At 31.0% G+C, this 26,799-nt stretch overlaps 1 protein-coding gene across 2 annotated transcripts in view; it reads left to right on the top strand.

Moving 5' to 3' along the window:
* Positions 1 to 26,799, top strand: part of LOC129225089 (myosin light chain alkali-like) — a 64,890-nt gene that overhangs the window by 8,490 nt on the left and 29,601 nt on the right. For both annotated transcript variants that reach the window (XM_054859643.1, XM_054859644.1), the window contains exons 2-4: positions 4,579 to 4,606; positions 17,493 to 17,633; positions 21,296 to 21,463. In XM_054859643.1, coding sequence (XP_054715618.1) covers positions 4,579 to 4,606; positions 17,493 to 17,633; positions 21,296 to 21,463 — 337 coding nt within the window. The remainder of the gene's footprint in view (positions 1 to 4,578; positions 4,607 to 17,492; positions 17,634 to 21,295; positions 21,464 to 26,799) is intronic.

Below are 26,799 nucleotides of genomic sequence, written 5' to 3'. Positions count from 1 at the left end.
TGGTGGGGATACTTCGACGGGATACCAAGTGAGTTTACATTCTGAAACTTCCGGTATCCATTCCTGAAGTAAAATCAAAAATTTACATTCCAGTTAATTTTATGACGAAAACATGTTGGCACAATCTATGCCAAGAACTGATTTACTGACATTTGCAGTGACAAAAGGGATTTCACATGGAGCATTTATGAAAATAGTAAACTAGAATGTTTCTCTATTTTACAAAAATACGTGCCAGGGCCGTAACTAAACTTTTTCTTCGGGGGAGGGGGTTTCAAAACAAATCGATTGAGAATCTATATTTGATTTTAAAGTCTGAAAGAAAACGCCATATTACAAGAAGTGATGTTCTCAATAACTACAATAAATATTAGCAGTACAAATACAGCGCCGAGTTTGTACTAATTTTCAATGACGCTTTCATTTTCAGATGAAATTATAAAAAAATAATAATATGAATAATCATAATTTTTCCACTAAAAATCATGAAGAACTGCTTTTTACGGAATAGTATTGAAAAATTTCGGAGTTGGTTTGAACCCTAAATACCCACCTCCTGCATACGGCCCTGATATGTGCTATATTTTTTCCCTGTAAATTGCATTCAATAAATCATTAATTTCGCCCAACTCATTTGTAGAAACCCCATACATTAACTATGCACTCATTGAATTACAAAACAGCTTTTCAAAAATTTTCAAAAAATCAACGTCGCTTTCAAGATTTTGAACTTAAAAGGTGGTAGTCACTTACTAGTTACAAAACGTAGTCACTAATTAGATTATATAATACATTTACTTTTACAACTTACGATTTGACAATTTTTTAAAGAGAAATATGAAAGTTATCATCAAAGAACTGATCCGACAAGAAAAAAATATAAGGTGACAACAGGTGGTAGAGAGTGATTGGAATGAATAACTGAATAATTAATTTAAACTATCACACTATAGAGCATGGGTCTCCAATCTTTTTCACTCGCGGGCCACATTGTAAATTTTTGGAGACGAGGCGGGCCAGTTCAACAATATTGTAGCTCAGATGGTCTATTTAGCACTAGCCCCCCCCCCTCTACCCATACATAGCGATTTTATTATTATTTTTTTTTTTTTTTTTTTTTATTTAGCGATCAGTGATGGTTTTAGAAAATTTCTGGGCTTGCTTCTAAGTTGCTATATTTCCTTCTACACATTTGCTGTTAACTAAATTACATTACATTTCATGTGCCAGTAAATCTCTAATAATGTAACGATAGGGAATCTTGTAAGATTTAGAATGGTTCAGGAAACTGAAACGAAAAGTATTCTTTGTCACAAAATAAAGTGAAGTTTTTTTTAAAAAAAAAAAAGGCTAATGAGTGAGTGATACAAGACAAAATGATTGCAAAGTACTACAAATTTAATTCATTCAATTAATGACGATCAAACATTTGGAAATAAGTAAGAACGCAACACGTGTAAACTTTTTAAAAAATTTAAAAAGTTAAAAAATTAATGAGAAGATTGCATTTGTTTACCGCTAAAAATTTCAGTCCATTCAGAGACAAAATTCGTACTTCCGATCATTAAGAGTGATTTTAAATGTTCGTCTAATAAAGAAAATCTATATTTAGATTCTACATAATTTTGAAGATGTCTGTTCACACTTGCAAGTGAGTGCAAAAAGAGAAAACATACAGTGGCTCCCAAAAGTGTTCGTACACTTTGAAAATTTTTAGAAAAACCAAAATAACGCGAAACTGAATTCGAATATGAAGTCCATTATTTTTTCACATCATTCCTATATCATTCTAAATACAACCTATTGGTTTTTTCAAAATATTGACGGATCTTCTTTTTGAAATGGGTCAGAAAACGAAGATTCAGAGAAATAACACGCCACAAAAGTCATCGTACACTTAAATATTTTCGAATAAATTCATGATTAAAATTACCATATGCCGTTTAATTAATATTTTTGCATTGTGTTGACCCTTTTAAGTCATTTGGCTTTAATTTTTTGTTTATTTATTTCTTAATATTGTGCTTATTAGTGTAAAATGGCTGGTATTCGTAAAAAACCGCAAACACCATTCAAAATTTGAATTTTTTTCCCACAGTAGTGGTAAAATGGTTTGAAATGTATCTAAATTAGTTAATTTATTTGTTTGTATAGTAAAGTGCTTGATAAAATGCTTTAAAGAAAGGAATCGGACCGAAAACAAGGTAAGAAAAGGTCAACCGGCAAAGTTGACAAAACGTGATCGGAGATTTAAAGTTAAAAAAATTATGAAAAATACACATTTGAGTGCTGTAAACGTTTCTGCAGAGTTAAATGAAACATATTATACTTAATTTTCACCTAAAATTGTTCGCCAAGTTCTCTGATTAGCTGGATTAAATAGGACCTCTTCCCGCAGACATTTTCTTGGTCGTGCGAAAAACAGAAAGCTTATGCTTTTCGTCGCAAAATCAATTATAAATAAGCTAAAATTATTTTAGAATCACGTCTTACTTACAGATAAAAATTAATTCAACATTTTTGGTTAAATTGTTGTATAACTGTAAGTAGAAGAAAAAATTAGGCACTTAATCTCAAGAACTTATTTGGATCAGTTAATCAGGACGGTGGAGGTGTTCTAGTGTGAGGGTGAATATCAGCATCAGGACTTGGTAGTTTGTAATTTTTTGATGAAATAATGAATCATGCTGTTCCTTTAAATATTTTAAAAACCAATTTTGAACTCTTAGCCAAAAATTTGGTTATTGGAAACAACTTTGTTTTTTATCAAGACAACGATAAGAAGCACATGGTTTTCAACATTTGCATCTAGTGCCACGAAAATTGTCCTAAAGTTTAGGAAATATCCTCTAAATCTCCAGATTTTAACTTAATGTAACGTATTTAGAGATATCTGGAGGCTAGATTACAAAAATAGGGCTTTAAAACGAAAATAGAGCTAGAAACAGTAAGACTCGAAGTGTGGTAAAACACTTACTCAGAAATTACGCAAAAAAAAAGAAAGAAAAAGAATGAAATCTATTCCCAGACATTTAAAAGGTGTTATGAATACTGTATGATATTCTACTAATTAATAACTTAATCAAAAGTTAGATTATTCAATAATATATAGACATTTTATAAAGTGTACGAAGACTTTTGTGAGATAAAATTTCCGGCACTTTTTGATTTTTGATTTTTAAAAAATTAAGTTTCAATATTTTTTAAAAACTTTTCATGTAGTTTTGTTAAAAATTGATCATAGATCTTATAATTAAATACCTATTCCGAAATATTAATTCTAACCAATTGATTGGGGCCTATTTCGTTGAAAGTCGTAGGTGTACGAAGACTTTTGGGAGCCACTGTAGCTTTAGTATGAATTTTTAAGAAAGTGTTTTTCTGGTAGAGAACTGTAAAATACAGTACATGTGTACCCTGGGGCGAGGAAAAGCCCAATGTCAGGGGACTAACAGGAAAATGTGGCGCGGAGAAAAGAGATTTGTTATCGGAAAGAGCAAAAAGAGAGATGGGTGCTGCAAACGTAGTTAACGGTAAAAAAATGATTAAAAAACAATTTAAATTAACGGTAAAAAGCTTTTAAGTAATTATTTGTAATTAAAAATATTATCTCAATTATATTTCCAACGAGTCTGTCTCCCAGAAAAAAAAATTGTAAGCTTCCCGCGGGCCGGGCAAAATCTGTTCGCGGGCCGGATCCGGCCCGCGGGCCTTAGATTGGAGAGCCCTGCTATAGAGCATGGGTTTCCAAGCTTTTTCGATTCGTGGCACCCTTTGAAGAATGAGAGTTTTCTCACTGCAACCTAGCCTATCTCTGTTGTATTAAAGGCATGGATATTTTTGGCATTTCGCGGCACCCACTTTAAGAACCTCGGCAGAGAGTAATGATCATATCTATAGAGAAAATTTTACCGTTCATTTGAGAACACCGACTAATGAAAGCATGGACAGAAAATTGTGAATTAATTAATGTTAATGTAAAATTTTATATTAGAAATTTCCTGACTAATTTCACAACCAACCATGAGGAAATTTAAAAAGGAAATTACAATGTCAAAAATCACAAATTGCAGATTACTGCAGACACGAGCTTCGGGGTTACATGGAACCGTTTTTTCAATGCAAAATAGAGAGCTTCAGGGTGCAAAGACATCCGGTTGGCTTTTACCGGACGTCTTTGCAACCAAAAGCTCACTATTTTGCTTTGAAAAAGGGGTTCCCTGTAAACCCGAAGCACGTGTCTGCAGTAATCTGCAATTTGTGGTTTTTGACGTTGTTACTTCCTTTTTTACTTTTTATGCACAAAGGTATTTATTAAACTCATTAGGAAATTATTTGACGTGCTTCTTTTGTATTAATCAAGAAAGTTATTTTGTTCATAGTTCTATTTATTACGCTTTGTTCATATCATAACAGAATTATTACTTTCATTTGTTTTGAGAAATACTGTTTTAACTTCCAATACATGATGATTTTTTAAATGCAAAACTTATGTGAGTTTTTAGTAAAATCTATGAATTTATGTTTCTGTACAAACCAATTCCAGCCACATCTAAGCGTACTACTTTTTATTTTCAGGCTGACTTGAAGAATTACGAAGTCGAAGGTGAGTTTTTTTTATTTAATTTATTTTATTGCTTTTGATTCATCAATGATATTTTGAATGCAATTTGCAATTTTATAAAATATTTAATCGAAGTTTAAAAAAAATACAATGAATAAATATTTTATGGTTAGTCCCTTCTGTAAACATAAACTATACCAAATGGAAGTTGGTATTCGCAGTTACAATGAAGTTTTTGCATCTATCCAGATCAAAAACAACATTCTAATACATTCTAATAACATGGTAATAAAATTTAGTAGCTGAAAGCTTAAGGATAATGTTGTGAGACAATGAATATTTTTATGATCTAATGCAAATATAGGTTTCTTGCTAGTTTGTGTTTAAAAGCGCGGTACGCCCTCTACCTGCGAAATACGTCAAAATATTTGTTCCTCAAATAAAAAATTCCCCAATCCTTTCAAGTTCCGTGTTTAAATGCAACAGTTTCGGCAGTTTATGAAATGTTTTAATATATTTATGCAGTTGCAGCCTAGTGTATTTGTAAAAGTTATTTATTTATTAAATTTATATATTAAAAAATACTGGACACTACAGAAAAATCATGTTACAGTGGCAAAATGAAAATGAAAATAAAGTAAATTATGTGAGCTTTTCGTTAAATTTCCATGTTTGTTGAAAGAGACGAAATTTGTAAATAGTTTAATCCATTTGCTATTCAGGATAAGCAAAAACGTTAACATTTCTAACTTTTCCTTATTAGTGTTGTTAAACTGCCTGCCATAATGGCTGCAATACCAGTATTAAAAGCAAAGAGTGATTCAAATTTCGCAAAGCACACATTCAAAATATAACACACTCTTCACAATCACAACTAACAAAAAAAAAAGAAAGAAAGAAAGAAAGAAAAAGAAAGATTGGTGGCTAATAGCCCTAAATGATGATTTGAAAACAAGCTTATCTTACCTATTTATGTAAATATTGAAACACGAGCTCAGATATGTTTCATAAAAGAAGCAAAATTTTCTGTTTAAAAAATATTATTTTAAATATTATGTAAAATGGTGAAATATTTACATTGTGTTTAGCACCACTCATCTGGTAACATTTTGAATCTGTATTCTATTCTATGTACTGTACCCTAGTCGGGAAAAAGTTACCTCTGAAGATCAAAGCATATGATAATCCAAAAAAAATTTCAAAAATTAATACTTAAATTGTTATATTCTGTCGTAAGTTAAAAATTGTTTTCGTTATTATAAAACGACAAAATTTCTGTTATTAACATTTTTAATTTTAATTGAAACTTACAAATATTCGGTGCAGTATTTATTTATTTAATATTAAGCGTATTTGTATTTTAAATATTCTGTACAATTAGTCAAGTGACACAAAGTATAGTTGCTCATTTCGTTTACTTATTCAATCATTTTCTAAATCACTTACGTATTCATTTATTAATTAACTCATTTTCATTCCATCATTTAACAACTTAATTATTCATTCACTCACTATTTTATGCCCTCATTCCTTTTTTCTCATGCATTAACTTATTAACTCATTCATTTATTTGCTTATTATTCCATTATCTTTTCATTTATTATTATTTTTTTAATTTATTCATTCATTTAATCAAAAATATTTTTAATAAGCGAATAGAAAATATTTTATTAGATAAGTATTTGATTTTCCAATTTGCCCCATCAAAAAAGAAAGGAATTTTTTCCACTTGTTTTTAAGGTTCAAATTCATTGCTAAAAATTTAAAATAGTGTCTCAAAGCAAGTTTTATTATAAAATGCATTGTTCCTTCTTTACGTCCAAAACAAATTTCCAATTTATTCATTTAGAAAAAGGTAAGTTACCTCAACTACTTCACATTGCTCCACATTCCCCTACATTATTTCCCTGTTTTTAAATCAAAACTGAAAAAAAAAAAGTTCTACAGCCTGCTACTTTTCTGACACAGGCAAAAGTTCTTAAAGTGGAAGCTGGTGAAATAATGTTCAACTTTCCTTTCAGTTCTACTTTTGTTAACGCTGTAGGGGAATGTGGGGCAAAGTGAAATAGTTAAGATTTCTAAACTTTTCAAAATGAACAAATTGGAAATTTATTTTGAAAATTACAGTAATTAAGAAAAAACATTGTATTTTATAACAAAACTTGCATTGAAATAGTATTTTTATTTTTAGCAGTAAATTTTCGCTTTTTTTTCCCATGAGCCACAGTGAAAAATGAAATATTTTTTTATCCGATTACAAAAAAAAAAAAAAAAAAAAAAAAAAAAAAAAATTGATCAAATGTATCAGTAAATAAAAGGTTTAATAAATAAATGAAAAGATACTGACGCAACAAACGAAAAATGAGTGGGCAAAAGAATGAATGAATCAGAAAATAAGAGAACGAATAAATAAATAAGTGAGTTACTAAATTACGGTACGTTAATAAAGTAATTTGTAGAGAATATGTAAGCGATTGAATAATCTTTACTAATAATAAAGCTGAAAGTATCTCTGTCCGGAGGATGTCTGTGACGCGCATAGCGCCTAGACCGTTCGGCCGATTTTCATGAAATTTGGCACAAAGTTAGTTTGTAGCATGGGGGTGTGCACCTCGAAGCGATTTTTCGAAAATTCGACTTTGTTCTTTTTCTATTCCAATTTTAAGAACAAAAATATAAGATGGACGAGTAAACTGCGAAATTATCATAACGTAGAACCGTAACATGGGCACAAGCCAATTGGCGAGGTACGAAATTATCATAACGTGGAACCGTAACATGGGTACAAGCCAACTGGCGAGAAGATTCACCATACATTATTTGTAAATATACAGGCGAACCAAAAGACCTTTTAATTTTTCTATTACGGGTAAAGCCGTGCGGGTACCACTAGTGATTGAATAATTAAACAAAATGAACAATTTCACTTTGCCCCATCTATTTTGCCCCGCATGTACTTGTCACATTGTACAAAGTATTTAAAATACAACGAAGCGTAACATGTACTAAATAAATGCTACACCGAATATTAGAAGGTCTCAATTGATATTTTTGATGTTAATTTCAAGAACTTTATCATTTAATTATACCAAAAATAATTTTCACTTGCAACAAAATGCTACACAATGAGTCAATTTTTGAAAATTGCTTGCATTGTCATACTCTGTAATTTTTAGAGGTAATATTTTCTTGACTGGAAAAGACTACATTTGTTATTACATAGTTAAAATATTACTAGATAGTGGCTCTAAAAGTAGAGTAAATATTTCACCATTTCACTTTGCCCCGCTATTTCACTTCGTAGCACATTCCCCTACTTCTGCCAAACTCTAACAAAATTTGAGAAATACTTCTCAACGAGAGTGCTTTACGTTTCCTAGGTTTTTAATTAACAACAGAGCAGAAGTATTAAAAAACGGGGATGGATGAATTTAAATGTAAATGCTTAACTAGTCAAACAATATTTAATGATTCTTATGCTGTGAAAACTTAACTGATTTTCCCATAATAGGTTTCCCAACCTCCTACGATTGATATCTGTTATTTACTTTCTAGAAACGTTTTTCCATGTTCGAAAAAGAAAAACAAATCTTTATCTTTACTAATAATAAAGCTGAGTCTCTCTGTCAGTCTGGATATCTAGATCTCTGTGACGCGCATCGCGTCTAGACCGTTCTGCCGATTTTCATCAAATTTGTCACAAAGTTAGTTTGTAGCATGGAAGTGTGCACCTAGAAGCGATTTTTCGAAAATTCGATTTTGTTCTTTTTCTATTTCAATTTTAAGAACATTTTCCGGGGGTAAAATTATCATAAGATGGACGAACAAATTACGAAATTATCATGAGGTGGAATGGGAGAGCGAATGAACATAGCCAATTGGCGAGAAATTCATCATCCATTATTTGTAAATATACAGGCGAACCAAATGATCTTTTAATTTTCTACTACGGGCAAAGCCGTGCGGGTACCATTAGTAAAAGATAAATGAAGAAGAAAATCTGAGCATTTTGAAAGAGCAAATATCGTATAACCGAAATTTGCGGCGGATAAAGCAAGTAAATTACAGTAGGTGTGAGTGAGTTAGAACTGCCCTAAGAAGACGTTTCAGTGTCAATGACTTATATGCTAGAGACGAATAATAGGTTACTACATTTCTCTTAGCTCTTTTATTCACCCTTATATCATGCGAAAAGAGCATTAATAAATCCGAAAACTTTAAAGTTATTACATAATACATAAAGCAATTATCAAAAATAAATAATCAGAAAAATTAAAAATAAGTTGTAAATAACTGTAAAAAGTACGAGTAGTTACAAAAAGATGCGTTACAGAAATGTTTCAAATTTTAAATGATGTTATCAGGGGATAAGAGGGAGGAAATCTACATTTCGAACAGCATTACAAAATGTAGATTTTCCCTGCATAGGGTAGGGTGAGGTAAAATGAGTCATTTTTGACCTATTTTCACGCTTAAAATTTTCTATTCATAGTCTCTGCAGCTTTCTCAATTTTTCAACGTGAAAAATATTTTTTAATATTGTTGGTCTTATAAGTAAAAAGGTTTGAGTTTCTCTGTAGGCATTTACTCCTAAAAATTTTTGAGGAATAAAAAAAATCCTTCAGAAAATCCATATAAAAAAAGAGTCTTTGGGCATGTTCTTCGACAAGAGATTCCTTTAAACAAAGTTTTCTGGACGCAAATCAGCCCATAACATCACGGTTTACATAGGATTAAAGTTTCCTCGTAAGTGCTATGGTTAAATGTTCTAAACTGTTCAAAACTGAACAAAAATAATGTTCAAACCGAGAAATAAAATGAGAGAATGAGGTGTTCTACCTACTATCTGTTGAAAGAAATATCTATTTTTCGAATCGGACTATTAACTGAAAACATATTAGTTGAACAAACCGAGAGATAGACCTGTGAGCAGAACAAAAAAAAAAAAGCATTTATCCATCTCAATATCTAACTTTAAACTTTCTTTTTTAGTATTTATGTAATTTTCTAATTTGTTTTTAAATATTTTGTGTTTGTTTTTCGAGATATTTTTAGGATGAATTAAGTCTTTTTTCAATTTTTCAAACTCCGTTACGAGAAAAACAAGCTGAAAACTAATTAAGGTATAAATTTATAAGTTATTCATTTGTTAGAAACTAGTAAGAGTTTTTAAAGAAAAACGCTTCTCAAAGAGCTATACGATTACCTAATTTATTGAAGTGAAAGGGAAACTGAAAACTGTTTTGTATAGTTGACGATGTACAATAAGCCAAGCAACTGAAACATTAATAAATTGATTTCATTCTTAGAAGTTCATAATTACGTCTAGAAAAATAAATACATAAACCAAATTTTAGGGGGAAAAGCTTCACTTTTTTCAGTTCAAAAGTAATATTCAACTAGTATTATTTTTCCTTTTTCTTTAGCCACAATAAAATTATATTAAAAGCAAGATAGGTATATATATATATATATATATATATATATATATATATATATATATATAATTAAAATACCAATTATAGTTAGAACAAAATAAGCCCCCCCCCATGAAGAAGTACCAATACTGATTAATAGGCAATGGTTTCATCGTGTACAATTGTGAACCGTTATGAGAACTAGTACCTCAAATCACAATTAATATATATATATATATATATATATATATATATATATATATATATATATATATATATATATATATATATATATATATATATATATATATATATATATATATATATAATTAAAATACCAATTATAGTTAGAACAAAATAAGCCCCCCCCCCATGAAGAAGTACCAATACTGATTAATAGGCAATGGTTTCATCGTGTACAATTGTGAACCGTTATGAGAACTAGTACCTCAAATCACAATTAAACATTCATAACTTCCGCCACTTCCCTTCTCCCGTCTCCTCGAAACGAATGTCTAAAGATAGCTTTGAGGTTTTGCTTAACTGATAGAGGGGGCTCCACGCCTTTTAAGGGGTAGGCGCACGAAAGAAAGAAACCAAGTCAAGAATAAAAACGTCTTTGTTCGCGGATCATATGTTGTGCGCATGCCAGTACTCTAGAGCACAAACAGAACTATTTCCAGCCACTGCCCCCATTTCTAAAATTGCTTTCTGAGAGTTGGAGAAGAAAAAAAAAAAAAAGGCATTTACGCTTTTGTCCTTAATGAAATGACTAAGGGTTGATAAATGCTTTGTAAAACTAGCTACGCTTTGTTTAACTAAACAATTAGTGATTTAAGATTTGAAAGAGTTGCGTTCATGTGTAGAAATATAATAATTTGTTTTGTGGAGAAGTAACATAAGTTACTTTTGTGTTTTGACACAGCTAGAAAAGAAAATTGATATTTTAAAGCAATTACTTGTATGGGAAAATGGACATGAAAATAGTCTATTCATTCAGAAATAGATCACAACCTATGCAACGTACCTGGGGATAAAATAATTTAGAAGCGCATTCAAATATATAGAATATATTCTTCTAAAGTTCCTCTTTAGAATTTATTTAAAAATTTCTCTTTTGTTTTATACATCTTTAAAAGTACAGGTATCCCTCGTATAACACGGTTAATTCGTTCCGTGTATTATCGAAAACGTGCTATACGAGACTTTTTTTTTATAAATGTTTTTTTACCCATTTTTTAACCTAACTAATCACATACATATAAATCATGCCAATGTGTACCGCGTTATATCGAAACCATGTTTCGTGTTATATAGAAACCTATACGAGACCTTGAAATAATGAAAATCAAGGAATGTGTACCGTTTTCTATCGAAACAATTCATAAGGTGCAAATTTTATAATAGATGGAATTTCGGCTCAGTAGAACATATAAACGAAAACTGGCAACCAGAACATAATAAGACCCACTGATTTAAAAATAAGAAATGTTATAAATATTAAAACTTCATTATTTTACATACTACCTTAAATTAAAACTGTTCTGCACAACAAGAATCCACTTTTCTTTCTATACTAGGAACAAAACGCATTCTATAAGAAAAAATATCTGCTCTTTTCGGTGGCAATAAAGTTCGTCTGAGCAACAAACAACAAAACAAAATTTAAAATAAAATAAATAGAATCATTTTATTTATTTTATTTCATATTTTGTTTCGACTACATTTTTCATTTATCGTCTGCCAAATTGAGCTTACGTTTAATCCTAATGTTATTTTCTTATAATGCATTGGAATTGGAAACAAAGTAATATTCACCTTTTTGCTTTTAGAACACTGATGAGAAAAACTTATTATGTATTTAACAGTTGAAAGTAAGTGTTATACGGGGAAACCAAACTTTTAAGCCCAAGACGGACAATTTTTCGTAAAAGTTTCATAAAAACAAAGTAAATATTTATTACAGTTGTTATCATGTACATTTTTTAACAGTGTATCGGACAAAAATTGAATTATTTCTTTTAAAATTCGTGTTACATCAAAACCGTGTAGTTATGAATTAAAGTTTTGTACCATGTAGTATCGAAACCGTGTCATAATAATCGCAAATTTGGTACCGTGTAATATCGAAATTGTATTGTAGAAGTACCGTGTTATACGAGGGACGCCTGTACAGTAGAACCTCTTTTATACGGTTTCCGTTTATCCGGATTTCTGGTTTATATGAATCAAATTCGTAGAGTTTTTTAAAATTTTTATATTCACAAATATTAAACTATGGTAACTGAACTATTAGTCCACCAAACATTCACTTTTTATTTTGAATAAATGTATAACTCCTGCATAGATTATGTAATAAATTATAGTAATCTAATGAACAATATGGGGTACTTGAAGCGTCAACTCGACACTACTACAGTTAAACAATAAATGATAAAGTGTTTGCGAGGAACTAATTGCATAACCGACAATTTTATCGTAAGTAACATAACCCTATGGTAACGAGTTTTTACCGACACATTTTAATCCCCTCCAAGGCAGAAAGTAAACTAATCACCAAACCAAGTGTACCTTTAACAGATCATATGAGAGAAAAGTAAAAAATAAGCGACATACCGTAAATTTAGCGTAACTCAAGAAGAAAAAAAGTTAAGCAACATAAGTCTGCTTATGTATTATTTATACTGTTTATTTGGAAAATAATTGCTGTTTTTTTCTGTTATTTTGCGTGGCATTGCCTCTTCTGTTCAACAACAAGGAAAAGTTTAGTAAATATTCATTTTATTGCAACATGTTTGTTGTGTATTTTTAGAGATAGAGTGTACCTTCACTAATGTTCAATCAAACTCATTTTCACTTCCATTTAAGGGGCATTCCACGGTATTTTTGACATTATGTAGAGTCCGTAACGTGACCTTTTTTTGCCATAACTTTTTAATTTACAGTTTGATTTGCAAAATATTTTAATTTGAGTTGGTGTGTTGGAAGGAAAAGATCAAAATAAGATAATATGCTAATCAAACAGTAAATTAAAAAGTTATGGCAAAAAAGGTCACGTTATGGACGCTACATAAATGTCAAAAATACCTTGGAATGCCCCTTAAACAAACTTTAATATTGTAAGTAAATTTAAATTTTTAAAAGTTTCTCATGCGTTACGAAATTTTTTATATTTAAATATGAAATACTAGCAAAAATACTCGGCGTTGCCTGGTTCAGTAATGATTGTGAGAAACAATCGCTACTTCCATTCGTTTTCTGTGTTAATTGATAGAAATCGAAACACATCGCTTTGGCGTGATTAAAAAATCGAGCTTCTTCCTTACCTATAAAAGTAAAATAGCAATAAGTATAAAGAACGAAATAGTATTCAGTTGGAAACGATAGCACGACATATAAGAGTATAAAAATTTGAAGAATTTCCAAAATATGAACTAACAAAAACAAAGATCACTAAAAAAACGTGCGCTTTATTAAGTAAATAGTACACACACACAAAAAGAAAAAAAAAAAAGCTCTCTACTATGTTTCCCTAAGTGTGCAAAAAGTAGAATTCCCAAATGTTTAAATGACTTTAAACTCATGTTTGCTCCGGAGAAGCCTAGATTCAAAACTTTCAATATGATTACTATTAAAATTTATGTTGTAAGGCAACGAAATTTTGTAACAATGGGTTTTGTATTTAATCATTTAATGGGGAAATTACATGACATTTACTGTTTTCCATCATAACTTTTTTCAACTAAGTTTTTTAGGAATAAATTATAGCCTAAGTGGCTTCCTGATAATGTAGCTATCTATGGTGAAAAAATGATTAAAATCCGTCCAGTAGTTTCGAAGCTTACCCCGGACATACATACAGAAGTAGCCATTTATGTATATAGGTAATAAATTTCGTAACGCATAGAGAAAACGGAACACTTTCGAATATAAACTCGTTTCTTACTAGTTTGTTCAGGTTTAAGAGTTCTAGCAACGCAGCAGCTTCAGCTCGTTTCTACTGCCTTTTATTTTCTAACCAAGTTTAAAATTCTGCTAAAACGAAAATTAACATACAGAATTTTTTCATTTAAGTTCCAATTCAAGTTTATTTTTTGATGACTAGAAAATGTCAAAAGTCATAGACGACTTTAATATTCGCAACGTCAAAAATTTATGACCGTACGTCAACTGCGGAACGATATCAATGAAAAGGGGGGGGGGGATTTCACTTATTTAAAATGAAGTGAAAAAATACTAAAGGGTGTCCCAAAACTTACGCAAGGTTTGAATTAAGTAGAAAACTCAAAAATTTTTACTGATTTTTTTAAAACTGGAACATAAGGTATTTATGGCACATAGGGAAAACGAGCTCCACCGCTCTGCTGGCATATAATCAATCTTATGTCGAAATTTATGATCATACTAGCTGCGTCGCCCGGCTTTGCACGGTCCACCTCGAAAATAAAAGTTATGTCAAGTGACGCGAGTTCAACACTCAGGCTTGAACCAAAAAAAAAAAAAAGTCAGTGAAATTTTGTGGCAGATTGCGGAAAACCCCCATAAAGTAAACATTTTAAATCCCCTGATTACAGGAAAAGCCTCAAAACAAAAACAAGAATTTTACCTGAGCAAAAAAAATGGCAACAGATCTTTCATCTCAATGATTTTCTTCACGCTGTAAATTTTAATAAAAGCGTTCATCCGGAAAGTTGAGTTGAAGCACTGAATAATAATTTGAATGGAGGAAAGCCTTCGAAAAATATGGATTTTATTTTGAAATCTAAGAGTCATAATTAATAATTTTTAATTGATATCTCCGCTAATTATTATCGGAGGATTATGTTAAATAGCCAAACATGAAGACGGGAAGATGACGAATCCATCGATACCTGGTTCGATGGTCAGTTCACTGTCGTTCGGGAGAAGAAGCTTGGACATAGATAGATAGATACTCAGATTTTATATGTATAAGATTGCATAACTATGACTGATTTTCGTTGAAGCAATGGAATCTTCTCTTTCAATCAGCATTTGAGTGTGAACTTGACTTCAAATTACCCCATAGAAGGGAATCCAATAGTGTTAACTTACGACCAAACGGCACGACCTTGAGGGTCACGGATTGGGACAAAATTCTAGATATAGGTACATTCCCACTAGATATGAGCCAAAGTAAAGCGGTTTGACTGCATAGGCCCTAGTTTGGCTCCAATGAGGGTCCAAAGTTGCTAGTTTGGCCATACAAATGCAGTGGTGTTTCCATTGGAATTTCACTTCGACACTATGTTCGATCTTCCAACATGTTTGGCATCTTTTTTTTAGTAAAATGAGTGGAAGGGAAAACACCTAATTATTTATGTGCGTTATTTAAGTTACTTGAAAAGTCGAAATGATCTCGTATTTTTGTTTTTTAATGTGTCATGTGCAATAAATTAGAGCTTTTCCCCCTCTCCCATTTTTTTGCTTATCGTTGTGGAACATGTATGATAGCCGACGATAAATATCCAATAAATGTTTCAATTAGCAAACGATAAATACTTTTTACTAGCAGACGATTAATATAAAACGAAATAATTAGTTTTCTTTGCAAACGATAAATATCCTGTAACTACGTTATTTCGGCATTCAAAATATTGAAATTAAAAGTAGTATCCAATTTTAATTTGAGAAACACCTTTTAAAAACTAGTATTCAAAGCAATTAATTCAAAGGTATGTGCATACAAATGGCTCATACTGCAGTACAATAGCGGAAAAAAGTTGTAAAGATTGTAATTCCGAAGGAAACTCCATTGTATTTCTGGACCCAAATTACCATCTTTGGACCCCCGTTGCAGGGCCTAGGCAGTCAAACCGCTTTACCTGGGCTCATACCTAGTGGGAATGGACCTATATCTAGAATTTTGTCCGAATCCGTGACCCTCAAGTTCGTGCCGTTTGGTAGTTAGATGATGAAGAGACATCATCATCGTTCCGACCACGAGAGAATATTGTCCGCTTTCCACAGGAGAAGGCAATTCGCTCCGCCTTCTCGAGCTACAATTTTACGCGGGGTTATCGGTAAACATATCCCAACGCTTGTAAATGGGACGACCAGACAACCTTAACTTTGATGTGCATTTTAATGTAGAAAAAATTAAAAATTGATTTGAATTTTGACATCTTGAATTCAAATTATGTTTTTCGCAATCACGAGTGTGTGGGGGGGGGGATTTGTGTGTTTGTGTGTATGGGATATGTGTGTGTAGGCATGTGTGTTTGTGTCTGTGTGCAGGCATGAAAGTGTGGGTAGTTTTGTGTGTGTGTGTGTAGGTTTTTGTGTGTGTATATGTGTAAGTGTCTGTATGTATGTGTGTGTGTGTAGTTGTGTATGTATGCGCGTGTGTGTAGGACATGGATGCAACCTGGAGACGGCTTTCGCTATAGGAGCAGCATCGTGAGGAGCCAGCCGGTCCACGGTGATGGTGCGGAGGGTGGCGGTGGGAAAATAAGATGATAGGACGCCAAAAACAGTCAAGTGAGAACAATAAGCAATCATGATTGCTCAAAAAAAAAGTCAGTGTACTTAACATCACTTGCTTCATTTGTCTATTGCTACTTTTGTTATTTTTACATTTTAAAAACTGCTGCTTTTACGGCAAAATGATATGATTCGAATATGCCTTCTGCGAATCGGATACCACCATCGAGAAGAGATAAAATGGAGGGAATGGAGACTTTCATTCGTGAAACAAAGACACCAAGTCACATGATAGATTTTAAAGCGAAGCATTTGAAGAAATCAGGTTTCTCTCGCTAGTTTCACACAAAACGTGTCAACTATTCGTCGTTGTTGAGTCACGTGACTTGAGATCTTTGCCCAAACTTTTGCTAAGCCAATGATGGGACTTGCTCCCTCCATACACTAGTTCCTGCTCGAATTGGATACCACGTGACGAAGGCGGAGTCAAATGCCTTCTCGTGGAAAATGGACAATACACGATCAGGATGTGCCACGTGTAATGTTCAATAATGAAAACGTCTAGTTATTTCGAGCAGTGATGCATTTTCGCCATTCTAATAAACTATAGGGGCGCTGCAGCCAATGTCCAATGGCGGATGGAAAAGGTAAAACAAACAAATGCCGTAACTTATAACTTGCTTTGACGCTTAGCGAATGACAGTAATTTGTCATCGTGTTTGTGGGAAGCTTTCTTTTCTATTCTTCTGAAATTACATTACACTACAAACTGTCTGAAACCTGTAATTTACCCCAAGGAAAACACGTGGAATGGACTGTTTACCTTTTTCTTTACTATTGTTAATCACCGCAAGGTAGCGAGCTCTGGAATTGCGATTTGCTAACCCTAAAATGTCAGTAGTTGTCAGACTCTTTTTTTTTTTTTCGCTGCCAACAGTAGATTGATTAATTTTCTATTTAACTCAAATCTTTCGTAAATTTTAGAGACATTCTTGATATATACAACACATTGAATGCATTTCGCTTTATCGCGTTTGACAATTTATTTAAAACTTTTGTTTCTCGAATAGAATGCAGGGCTGCCTTCGAAGTGTACGATACCACCGGTGAAGGAAAGATTGACGCTGTCTGGCTCGGACCTCTCCTCAGGGCTTTGGACCAGACCGTTACGGAAGACAGTGTCAACAAGGCAGGAGGTACCAAGAAGGCAGGTGAGTGTCAAGCAAATAAATAAATGCATGAAAAGTTTTACAAAATGAAAAATTTAAGACCTTGACTTCACTCCATCCGTTTTTGCTTGAATTAGAGGTCATTTTCTAACATAGGTACGTACTACTTAGGCAAAAATAGAAAAATTAAATTTATGTCATCACCATGTTTTCTCCTCCCCCCCCCCCCCCCCCCAGGTTTTGTATTTTAACGGAACTTTGAGTGTTTGTTAATGACTCGATACATTTTTTCGGAGCATTTTTTTTTTTTTTTCATTTTAATGGGCGTTCAATGTTGCTTTATTTAACTTGTGAAGAATTTTAATGGATCTTTTCGTGGTATTTAATGGCTTTTTTTTAAATTTGTTGCGTTATTTTATTTTTAAAAGGCGTACGGTTTTCTCAGGTTGTACGGTACCGAGCTAAATGGCAGATTTCTTTTAATTTCAATGGAATTTCCAGTTTTGTTTAAAAGTTCATTAAAAATAAAGTATAGCATCACCAAAAAAAAATTTTGGAAAAGAAAATAGAACCGACTTCAAAATTGCTCTAAAAAGTGAAAAATAATTTTATTCTTTAAACACCATCGATAATACTTTTAAACATAATTTTTGAAGTTGGCGCAAAAACGATCGATAAAATCATTCACAGCCATAACTCAACTACAAGTATAAATTTAACCAGGTCCAGTTTCTTCACTGCCACATGCATTACGCATTGATGACAGCATATTTGAGTAACGATATAAATGTTTCGTTCCTAACTTTGGATGATTTTTTGATAAAAATATGAACGAAGCATGGTTACAATGGATTTTACTTTTTGTTTTTGCGCCAACTTCAAAAATTATGTTTAAAAGTATTATCGATGGTGTTTAAAGAATAAAATTATTTTTCACTTTTTAGAGCAATTTTGAAGTCGGTTCTATTTTTTTTTCCAAAATTTTTTTATTTCATTCTTTTTAGTGTAAATGTAGATATTTCAGTAAAAGTAAGAAGTTACCTAGTAAGAAGTTCGGCTCTATATCACTGTATTGCTTTAGAAAAGCCTTTATTCAAAATTATCATTACAATTACTATTAATGTTACTGTTATATGGCACCAAACTTTTATAACAATGAGTTTCATATTGTCGCATAGATGAAGATAGTGAAGACAATGTGAAAGCCAAATGAAGCGAATACTCGTTAGTCTCAACTCGAGATCTTTATTCAGAACCACGAATGAACGTTATATCTCCTTATATACAACTTGAGAAAGTGCTGGAACTTTCCAGACTTGGAAAGATACAGAAATTAACAGAACATTCGAGAAAAAACGGGAAACAGTAGAAACGAAATTTTAGTAAAATTCACTTTGTCCTAGTCGGGATTTGAACCCGGGCCGCTCGTGTGGGAGGCGAGAATTCTACCACTGAGCCACCGTTATCCACGGATGAAAAGTGCGAACTTCGCTACAATATCATTTAATAGGGAGATTGCATAAAATTTACTGTTTTTTGCCCATAACTTTTTTTCTAAAGAACAAATATGGTCAAACAAAGTAATGGGACCTAAGTTGAGCCATCCCCTATCCATTAAAAAAAGAATCATCAAAATCGGTTCACTAGGTGAGACGCTATGAGTGGACAAACAAAAAAAAAACATACATACGGTATGAACTGATAACCGCCTCCTTTTTGAAGTCGGTTAAAAAGAAGTTCTCTCAAAAAAAGTTGCGAAATTTCGATCTATCAACACATCTGTGTTTCAATAAATATACCTCAATTTGTTCTGCATTTATTTTTAAATTAAACCACATTAAAAAATATTAAATATATTATATTTAAAAAAATTACAATTTTATTCAAAAGCAATATATTACTTTCTTTTTCCGATTCTACGGTTCAGTCGAGTAAAAGAGCTCACGTCATAGTAACGTAATAAACTGCTGCAAAAACTATACAAAGGTTTTTGTCAATCCTTGAACTGACAAGTGGTCAAGATGGAGTTCCCGCCGTTTTACAGACACGAAGTTTTCCTCCCCCCTGCTCTTCAGTTTCAGTCTTACCTTTGATATATTTAGAGTGGGAAGAAAACATGTTTTACGTGAAGATAAATAAAAACTGCAAAAAGGTAAATTAAAGTAAAAAGGTTTAAAAGGTAACATTCAAAAATACTATTTTTGTAAGGGAGTAATGTCATTTGGCTAACATTCTTGATTGCAAAAACTTGAATTTTTTAGAAACGAAATCAAGTTTTTATTTTTACTTAGGGGAAAAAGGAGCGCATGTGAACAATTTTTTTCTTTTCTTAACTTTTCAAAAAAAAAAAAAAAAAACTATCAATTTTTCGGAGAAAATATGTCCCCATGATTAAATAGCCTTTTCCTTCTATCCTGGAATTTTTTCAGATTTTTCAAAAAATTATTTCTTTAGTTTATGGAATTTTTGAAATATGTCTTCAATTGTTCACATGTGCCCCTATAGGGGCAAAAGTGAACAAGCCTGAGGTACATATGAACAAGATTAAAAATGCAGGACAAGCATCATATTTGACACAAAAAACTCTTTAATATAGAACGTATGCGTATATGCGAAACACAATGAAGGGTTGGTAGCCTATATTATGTCCGTTTATACTGTACAGTAACTGTCAATTAGAAAATATTTTTCCTAATTGTATAATTGAATTGTATATGTCAAATTTTAAAGGTACACAGTATGTTTTAATTACTGGATCGGCAAGAGGAAATCTTATAAGACTAAACATTACAAAGAATGTTTTATTATGTAAAGTTCTTGATATATAGTGCGTTGAAGCTTCATATATATGATGATTAATTTTAAAATTGTTTTAGTTATTGTTTTTAGTTAATGGAAAATATTTTATATTTTCTTTCCTTGTAGATATTATGTAATACTAAACTGTTGGCCAACTATTTAGTAGCAAAAGAATTAAAAAATAAAGAATAAATAAATAATTAATTAATACTAATGTATAATAATAATTAACAATGAATTTGCCATCTGATTGTAGCAAAATAATAATTATAAATCTTTACACCCTTTTGAACACTTATAATAACCCTATACTAATATTTATATTACAGAGAGGATGTGGGAATTGTTCGCATGTTCCCCAATATGTTGTGTTCACAAGTGCCCAGTCATATACCTTAGAACTAATTTTCAAAAATGAGGAATTCTTAATTTAGTTTAAAAATTTAGTCATAGATTTACTTGAATGTACGTATAATGGTTTGCAATATTTAAGTTTAGCTTATTAATTAGTGTACAATATGTTTTCACATGAAGAAGACAGTGATAAAATTACATCAGCATCTACTAAAACAACATCTACTAAAAGTTGTCACCTCAGGAACATTAACTGGCTCATTACTCTAAAAGTTTGTACAAGAAGTAGGACTGGCACTGCCACAACTTGAGAATTTTTCAAGATTTTTCTCTTAACATGTTCAAATGCGTCCCGTGCTCACATGTGCCCACTTTTCTCCTATTTATTTATTTATTTTATTAATTAATGTATTTTCTTTTTTACTGTCATTCACTATAACTTTACTTATCCTTGAAAAGTTTAAACTTACCAACAGTCTTGCGTTCAGTGGATGTTTAAATTCGGATTTTTTAGAAGTGACTAACACACGCTGTTGATTTTTTATGTACAGGAGAGAAAATGATCAACTTCGAAGAATTCCTCCCCATCTTCAGCGGAGCCAAAAAATCTAAAGACGTTGGCAAAATTGAAGATTTACTAGAAGGTTTGAAAGTATACGACAAGAATGAAAACGGAACCATGATGGCTGCTGAGTTGGCTCACGTAATCCTCTCTCTCGGTAAGATAACTCTATTTCTTTATTTTTAAATCATCAACACTTATTTAATACATAGTGATATTGAAATGACTGCGTATTTGAGAGAATTTCAACCCAAGAGTGTTTAGATAAGGCCGTATAACGTAAGCATAATTTTATTTAAAGCTTCGAAAAGATATCTTAGTTCAAAAAGTGAAAGAAAAATAAAGGTTTTTACTTACTGTCCAACCACGGATTGCATGGAATTTTCAAATGTTCAGAAAAGACGAATCTATTTGAATGAGGGGGAAAAGTAAAAATTTGATGCGCGTATTCCATAGACTAATAATAAGAGTAGACCGAGCTTTCTCATTCTTGCTGATAAAGAAAATTGGTTCATAGATGTATCATGTGACTAGTGGAAGGGCTTGGCGAAGACTTTGGCAGCATGGTTGCTAGATGGCAGCATTATCTATAGTTTGGCACTCGACATGTATTTTAAGACAATGTGTTTCCATTAAAAAAAAAACTTCCAGGTGCAGAGATTGAACTGTTTTTCTTTTAGTTATGCATTATTTCGACATTAGTAATAGTTTTTGATCAGTTTTCGGTAACTTTTATTTCATTTGGAGCTGTCAGCGTTGGCGTGAACGAAATGGCGTAAACGTTTTGCGGTAACGCAAAAATGTACTAATCGGTATCTTAAATTGAAACTGTAGTTAAAATCTTACCGTCTGCTGATTCTTCTTGGTCGCTTGCATCTTTTATTGCTTAGAAAGTTATTGAAATTGACTAAAGAAAATGCACAATACTATCTAAACGAAAAACTCACTATATTAACAAAATATTTACAACTTAAGTAGTGTAAAAAGGCCGGTTTCCCTGCAGCAGGCGCAGCCGCGCAGCCGGCTGCGCCTGTGACCTCGCCTGGTTGCGCCTGCCGACCATTGCCCCTCCACTTCCTCCGACCTTGGGGTTGACCTTGGGTTGCGCCTGAATCTTGAAGAAGATGACCACCGCGTTTTCGCCCTTCCTCGTTTTCGCTCGCGAAAGGTTACGAATAGTTTTCGCGCGTTTTTGAATATTTTCCCGCGCTTTTGGACTTTGTCGTTTTTCTAGTCATAGAAGACTAGGAGGTTTTTCACTTTTTGAATGGCAACGTCAAAGTTTTGGTTGTTATGACAACCAGAGTTTTTAGTTTTCGGTTGGCAACACCTGTTGCTATGCTTTAACTTATGCGGTGTTTAACGTTCATGGCGCCATCTATTGAGAGGTTTATTTTTTTTTTTTTTATTTCTACGAATTTAATTATTTTTATTTTTACAGAGTGTTGAAGTTGGGAATCGAACACCCAAACTTTGAGTTAGCAAAAACGTATGCTAACCACTATGCTATATTTTTCATTACTCTTTCAGTCTTAATGTGAATCTGTACCATGACAACGAATATTACAATTAAATTAATTTTAAAACCATCAGTTAATTTACTCTTTAGTACTAATCATGGCATATCATTAACTGAATTTCAGCTCATAATTGAAACTATCATCATTATTATTATTTTTCATAATAACAAAGTTTTCACTTAAGTAAAGATTTATTTAAATACAACCCATTCGAGATTTTAGATTTGGTTCAATGCTTTGTGGACTTGAAATATATTTTAAACTTTGATTTTCTTTTTCATGCATTTCAAACTTTATCATTTTTATTTTTTCTAACTTGTTAAATTTTCTTAACTAATTTCATTTTTCTTTGTCAAATTTACAAATATTTTTTCTAACTTGTAAAAATTTCGAAGAAATAATTTTCTTAACTAATTTTTTTTGACTTTCATACAACAAAATATTTTTTCTTACTTGTTAAATTTTCAAAGAAATAATTAACTTAAATATTCTTTCACACATTTTGAACTTTAACGTTTTTTCCTGTCATTTAGCACTTTGATTTTTTTTTTTTTTTCACTATTTTAGCGTTTTTCAATTATTTTCAGTCTTTAACTATTTTCTTAACTTTTTAGTCTTTAACTAATTTCAAGCATTTCAGACTTAGATTATTTTTTCGTGATTTCGATTTTTTTTAGTATATTTTAGAGTTTGATCATTTTCTCGCTTGTTTTTACTTTATCGTTTTTTTTTTCCCCCGATATTTTTAAACTTAGAAATTTTTCACAAGTAGTGACAGGAATCGAACCTTCAAATTTTTCAAAACGTTATCATGTCTTCAATTTTTGCAATCATGTCAAACTTGCAATCAATTTACTCGTAGTAGTAATTAACACTTATCATTAACAAATTTTCTCAGATTTTAAAAAAATCAACTTAATTAATTTTTTCCAGTAAGCAAATTGCGCACTCAAGTTACATTCCAACACTGCATATATGTTTCAAGAGTTTCATTGAATTTATCACATTCCATTTAATTAACTCTAATAATTACTTTTTCATTAATACTTAACTTAATCATTTTATCATACATTTATTCCAGTTACAAAATTATGCTTAAAAGTTATTTATTTTTCTTAGCACAAGAGATTTTAACATGTTCCTACTAAAATGCTTTTCACTCTAGTTTGAGTTTACTAAAATAGCAACTCATTTACGATTTAGATTCATTTAATCGTCTTTGATTCTTTTTTCATTGTTAATATTTTAAATTATCACATACGTTATTATTTTTATACATTTATCCATTTAATTTTCGAAAATCTACAATCAATTTACTTTTCGTATTAATTAACACTTATCACTATCAAATATTTTCATGAATTTTAAAAAATTATCTTCTTAAATAATTTTTTACTGTAACCAAATTTCCCACTCAAGTTATATTTTATCACTACATATGCTTTTCATGAGTTTCACTTAATTTATCGCATTTCATTTAATTAACTCTAATAATTATTTTTTATCATCGATATTTAAGTTAATCATATTTTCCTTTCTTTATTTTTTTTTTCATGCAAACACTCTTGATGGAATAAAACAAAATTTTCAACTTTCATGAATTAAATCCCCTCTGAATATTTTATTTTACTTTACCATACTTTACTATTTTACTTACTGCGTTTTACTATTTATCATTCATTACAGCTTTTCCAAAATATTACTTTACAACCAACCAATTTCATTAACAGAATTTTCATTACAATTTATAAATTTCACTTTTATTTAATTATTTTTACCTACGGTAAAATAAAACACATAACACAAAAATGTTAAACATCAATGAAGTACCCAAGAAATGTTAAAATTATAAGTCGAGTATCAAAACTTCATGTCAGCAAATTTTAAAAATAGACTTACCGAAAAATAACTTCTACTGAAATTCATTTCAAAACTTGGAATCAATTTACTCTTAGCATTAATAAACACTTATCATTAAGAAATTTTCATGGATTTTAAAAATCAACTTATTTAATTTTTTTCCAGTAAGCAAATTTCGCACTCAAGTTACATTTCATCACTTTATATGCTTTTCAAGAGTTTCATTTAATTTATCACATTTTATTTAATCAACTCTATTAATTATTTTTTTTGATTAGTATTTAACTTAGTCATTTTATCGCATAGTGTTTTACTTTATTATTTTTTTTTTTCATACAAGCACTCTTGTTAGAATAAAACAAAATTTTCAACCTTCATGAATTAGAATCACTTTGGCTATTTCATTTTCCCAATAATATTTTACTTTAACAACTAATTTCTTTAACAAAATCGATATCATTTATTTTAGTCTTTATCCTTTTCGAACGATACATTCAAATGGACAGCTATACGTTAAATTAAGAAACTTAATCTAAATTTTGACAAATTAAGTTATAGCTAAATACTGACTAAAATTAAGTACAAAAGACTAACCTTTTTGGGGTGAAATCCCTCAAGTACCAGCTATCGCGAAGTTATTTAAAAACAGTGAATGAAATTGTAATAAGTGGATTGTTAATTATAACTCAATCTCACAAAATTACAATTACATGCATGTTTTATTTGAAATCGCTGCATACGGCTGGCTGCCCATCGTCGATTTGCAGAACGCATGCCGTGATATCGCAAATCAACTCGGCTGTTGAAAGAAACTACCGTAATCCCACAGCACTTCGGATCGTCCACACACACACATCGAGGCGAATTGAGAAAATGACTTTATCAATATTGCTATCTACCCCTTTACCGATAACAGATAACAAACCCCACGTGCTAGTATTATTCACCACCTGGCCTACGTCTTTCAAGTGATGTCACTGTTTCTGACCAATTAAAATTAGTTCACGTTTCTCAAATATCAAGCACATAGATCGGCAATAGCCTGATGTCAGGTTTTCCAAACAAAATTTTAGATTTTAATTCGTAGTTTCGAATTAATTTCTTTTTCATTTCAAACTTATAAAAAAAAATTTCCAGCTTGTAAGAATATTTCTTTCAAAAACAGATTTTTGATTCAAAACAGTATTTTTTCAAACTTGTAATATTTTTCTACTTAGAAAATGAAATCAAAAATTTTTGTTTTCTTTAATCATATAAAATGTTTTTAAGAAATAATTTCTCAAACTTGTAATATTTTTCCACTAATTAAAAAAAAAAAATCAATTTTTTTTTTCAATCATATAAAAATAAATTTTTAATCTTACAACAGTAAATTTTTCCGCAAAAATATTTTTTTCAAATCAAAATAATAATAATATTTTTGTAACATATTGTTTTTTTTCCTTTCAATCTTTTTTTTTTTTCAAAAATTTTCAAACTTACAAAATAAAATTTTTTCAACTGAATCTTCAAACGAAATGCTTTAATTAAATTTAAAACTCAATATCACTTTACTCTTAGTATTAATAACCAATAGCACTTAACCATTTACTCTTTGCACTCTAAGTATTAATTAACACACACGCATTAGAAATAATAATAATAATGTTTAAGATACTTACAAATCATTTACTCAAGCTTGTTCATTCGTGTGAGGGAACTTGTAATAAAACTTTACTTATCAACCGAAATTATAAGCGAAAATATCGCATTTTTTAGCACTTAATATAATCCTACAATTAACAAATTGGTTTTAACTTTGAATTTAAGAAAAATAAAAACTATTACACACTTAGTAACATATCTATCGATGTATATTATTTCATGACAAATCACAAATAGGTGAGGATCTTTTATCGATCATGTGACCAACTAAGTTAAGAAAGAGCGTTCTTATCTCATATGAGAATTTATAAGTCTTTAATATTTCTCTTTAATGTAAGTGTATTGATACGTACGAGTTTGTGTATGTGAATATAACTGTGTATTGTTTTCAAACCATTGTCATGTTTAAGCTTTACGGTTCTAATTTTGACTTTCCACTTAGCATTATTTGAAGTCCTTCGCATGCATT

This window comes from Uloborus diversus, chromosome 6 (genome assembly GCF_026930045.1).
Source record: "Uloborus diversus isolate 005 chromosome 6, Udiv.v.3.1, whole genome shotgun sequence".
Lineage (NCBI taxonomy): Eukaryota > Metazoa > Arthropoda > Arachnida > Araneae > Uloboridae > Uloborus > Uloborus diversus.
Note: the sequence above shows the minus strand (reverse complement) of the source record. Positions and strands in the feature narration are given on the sequence as shown.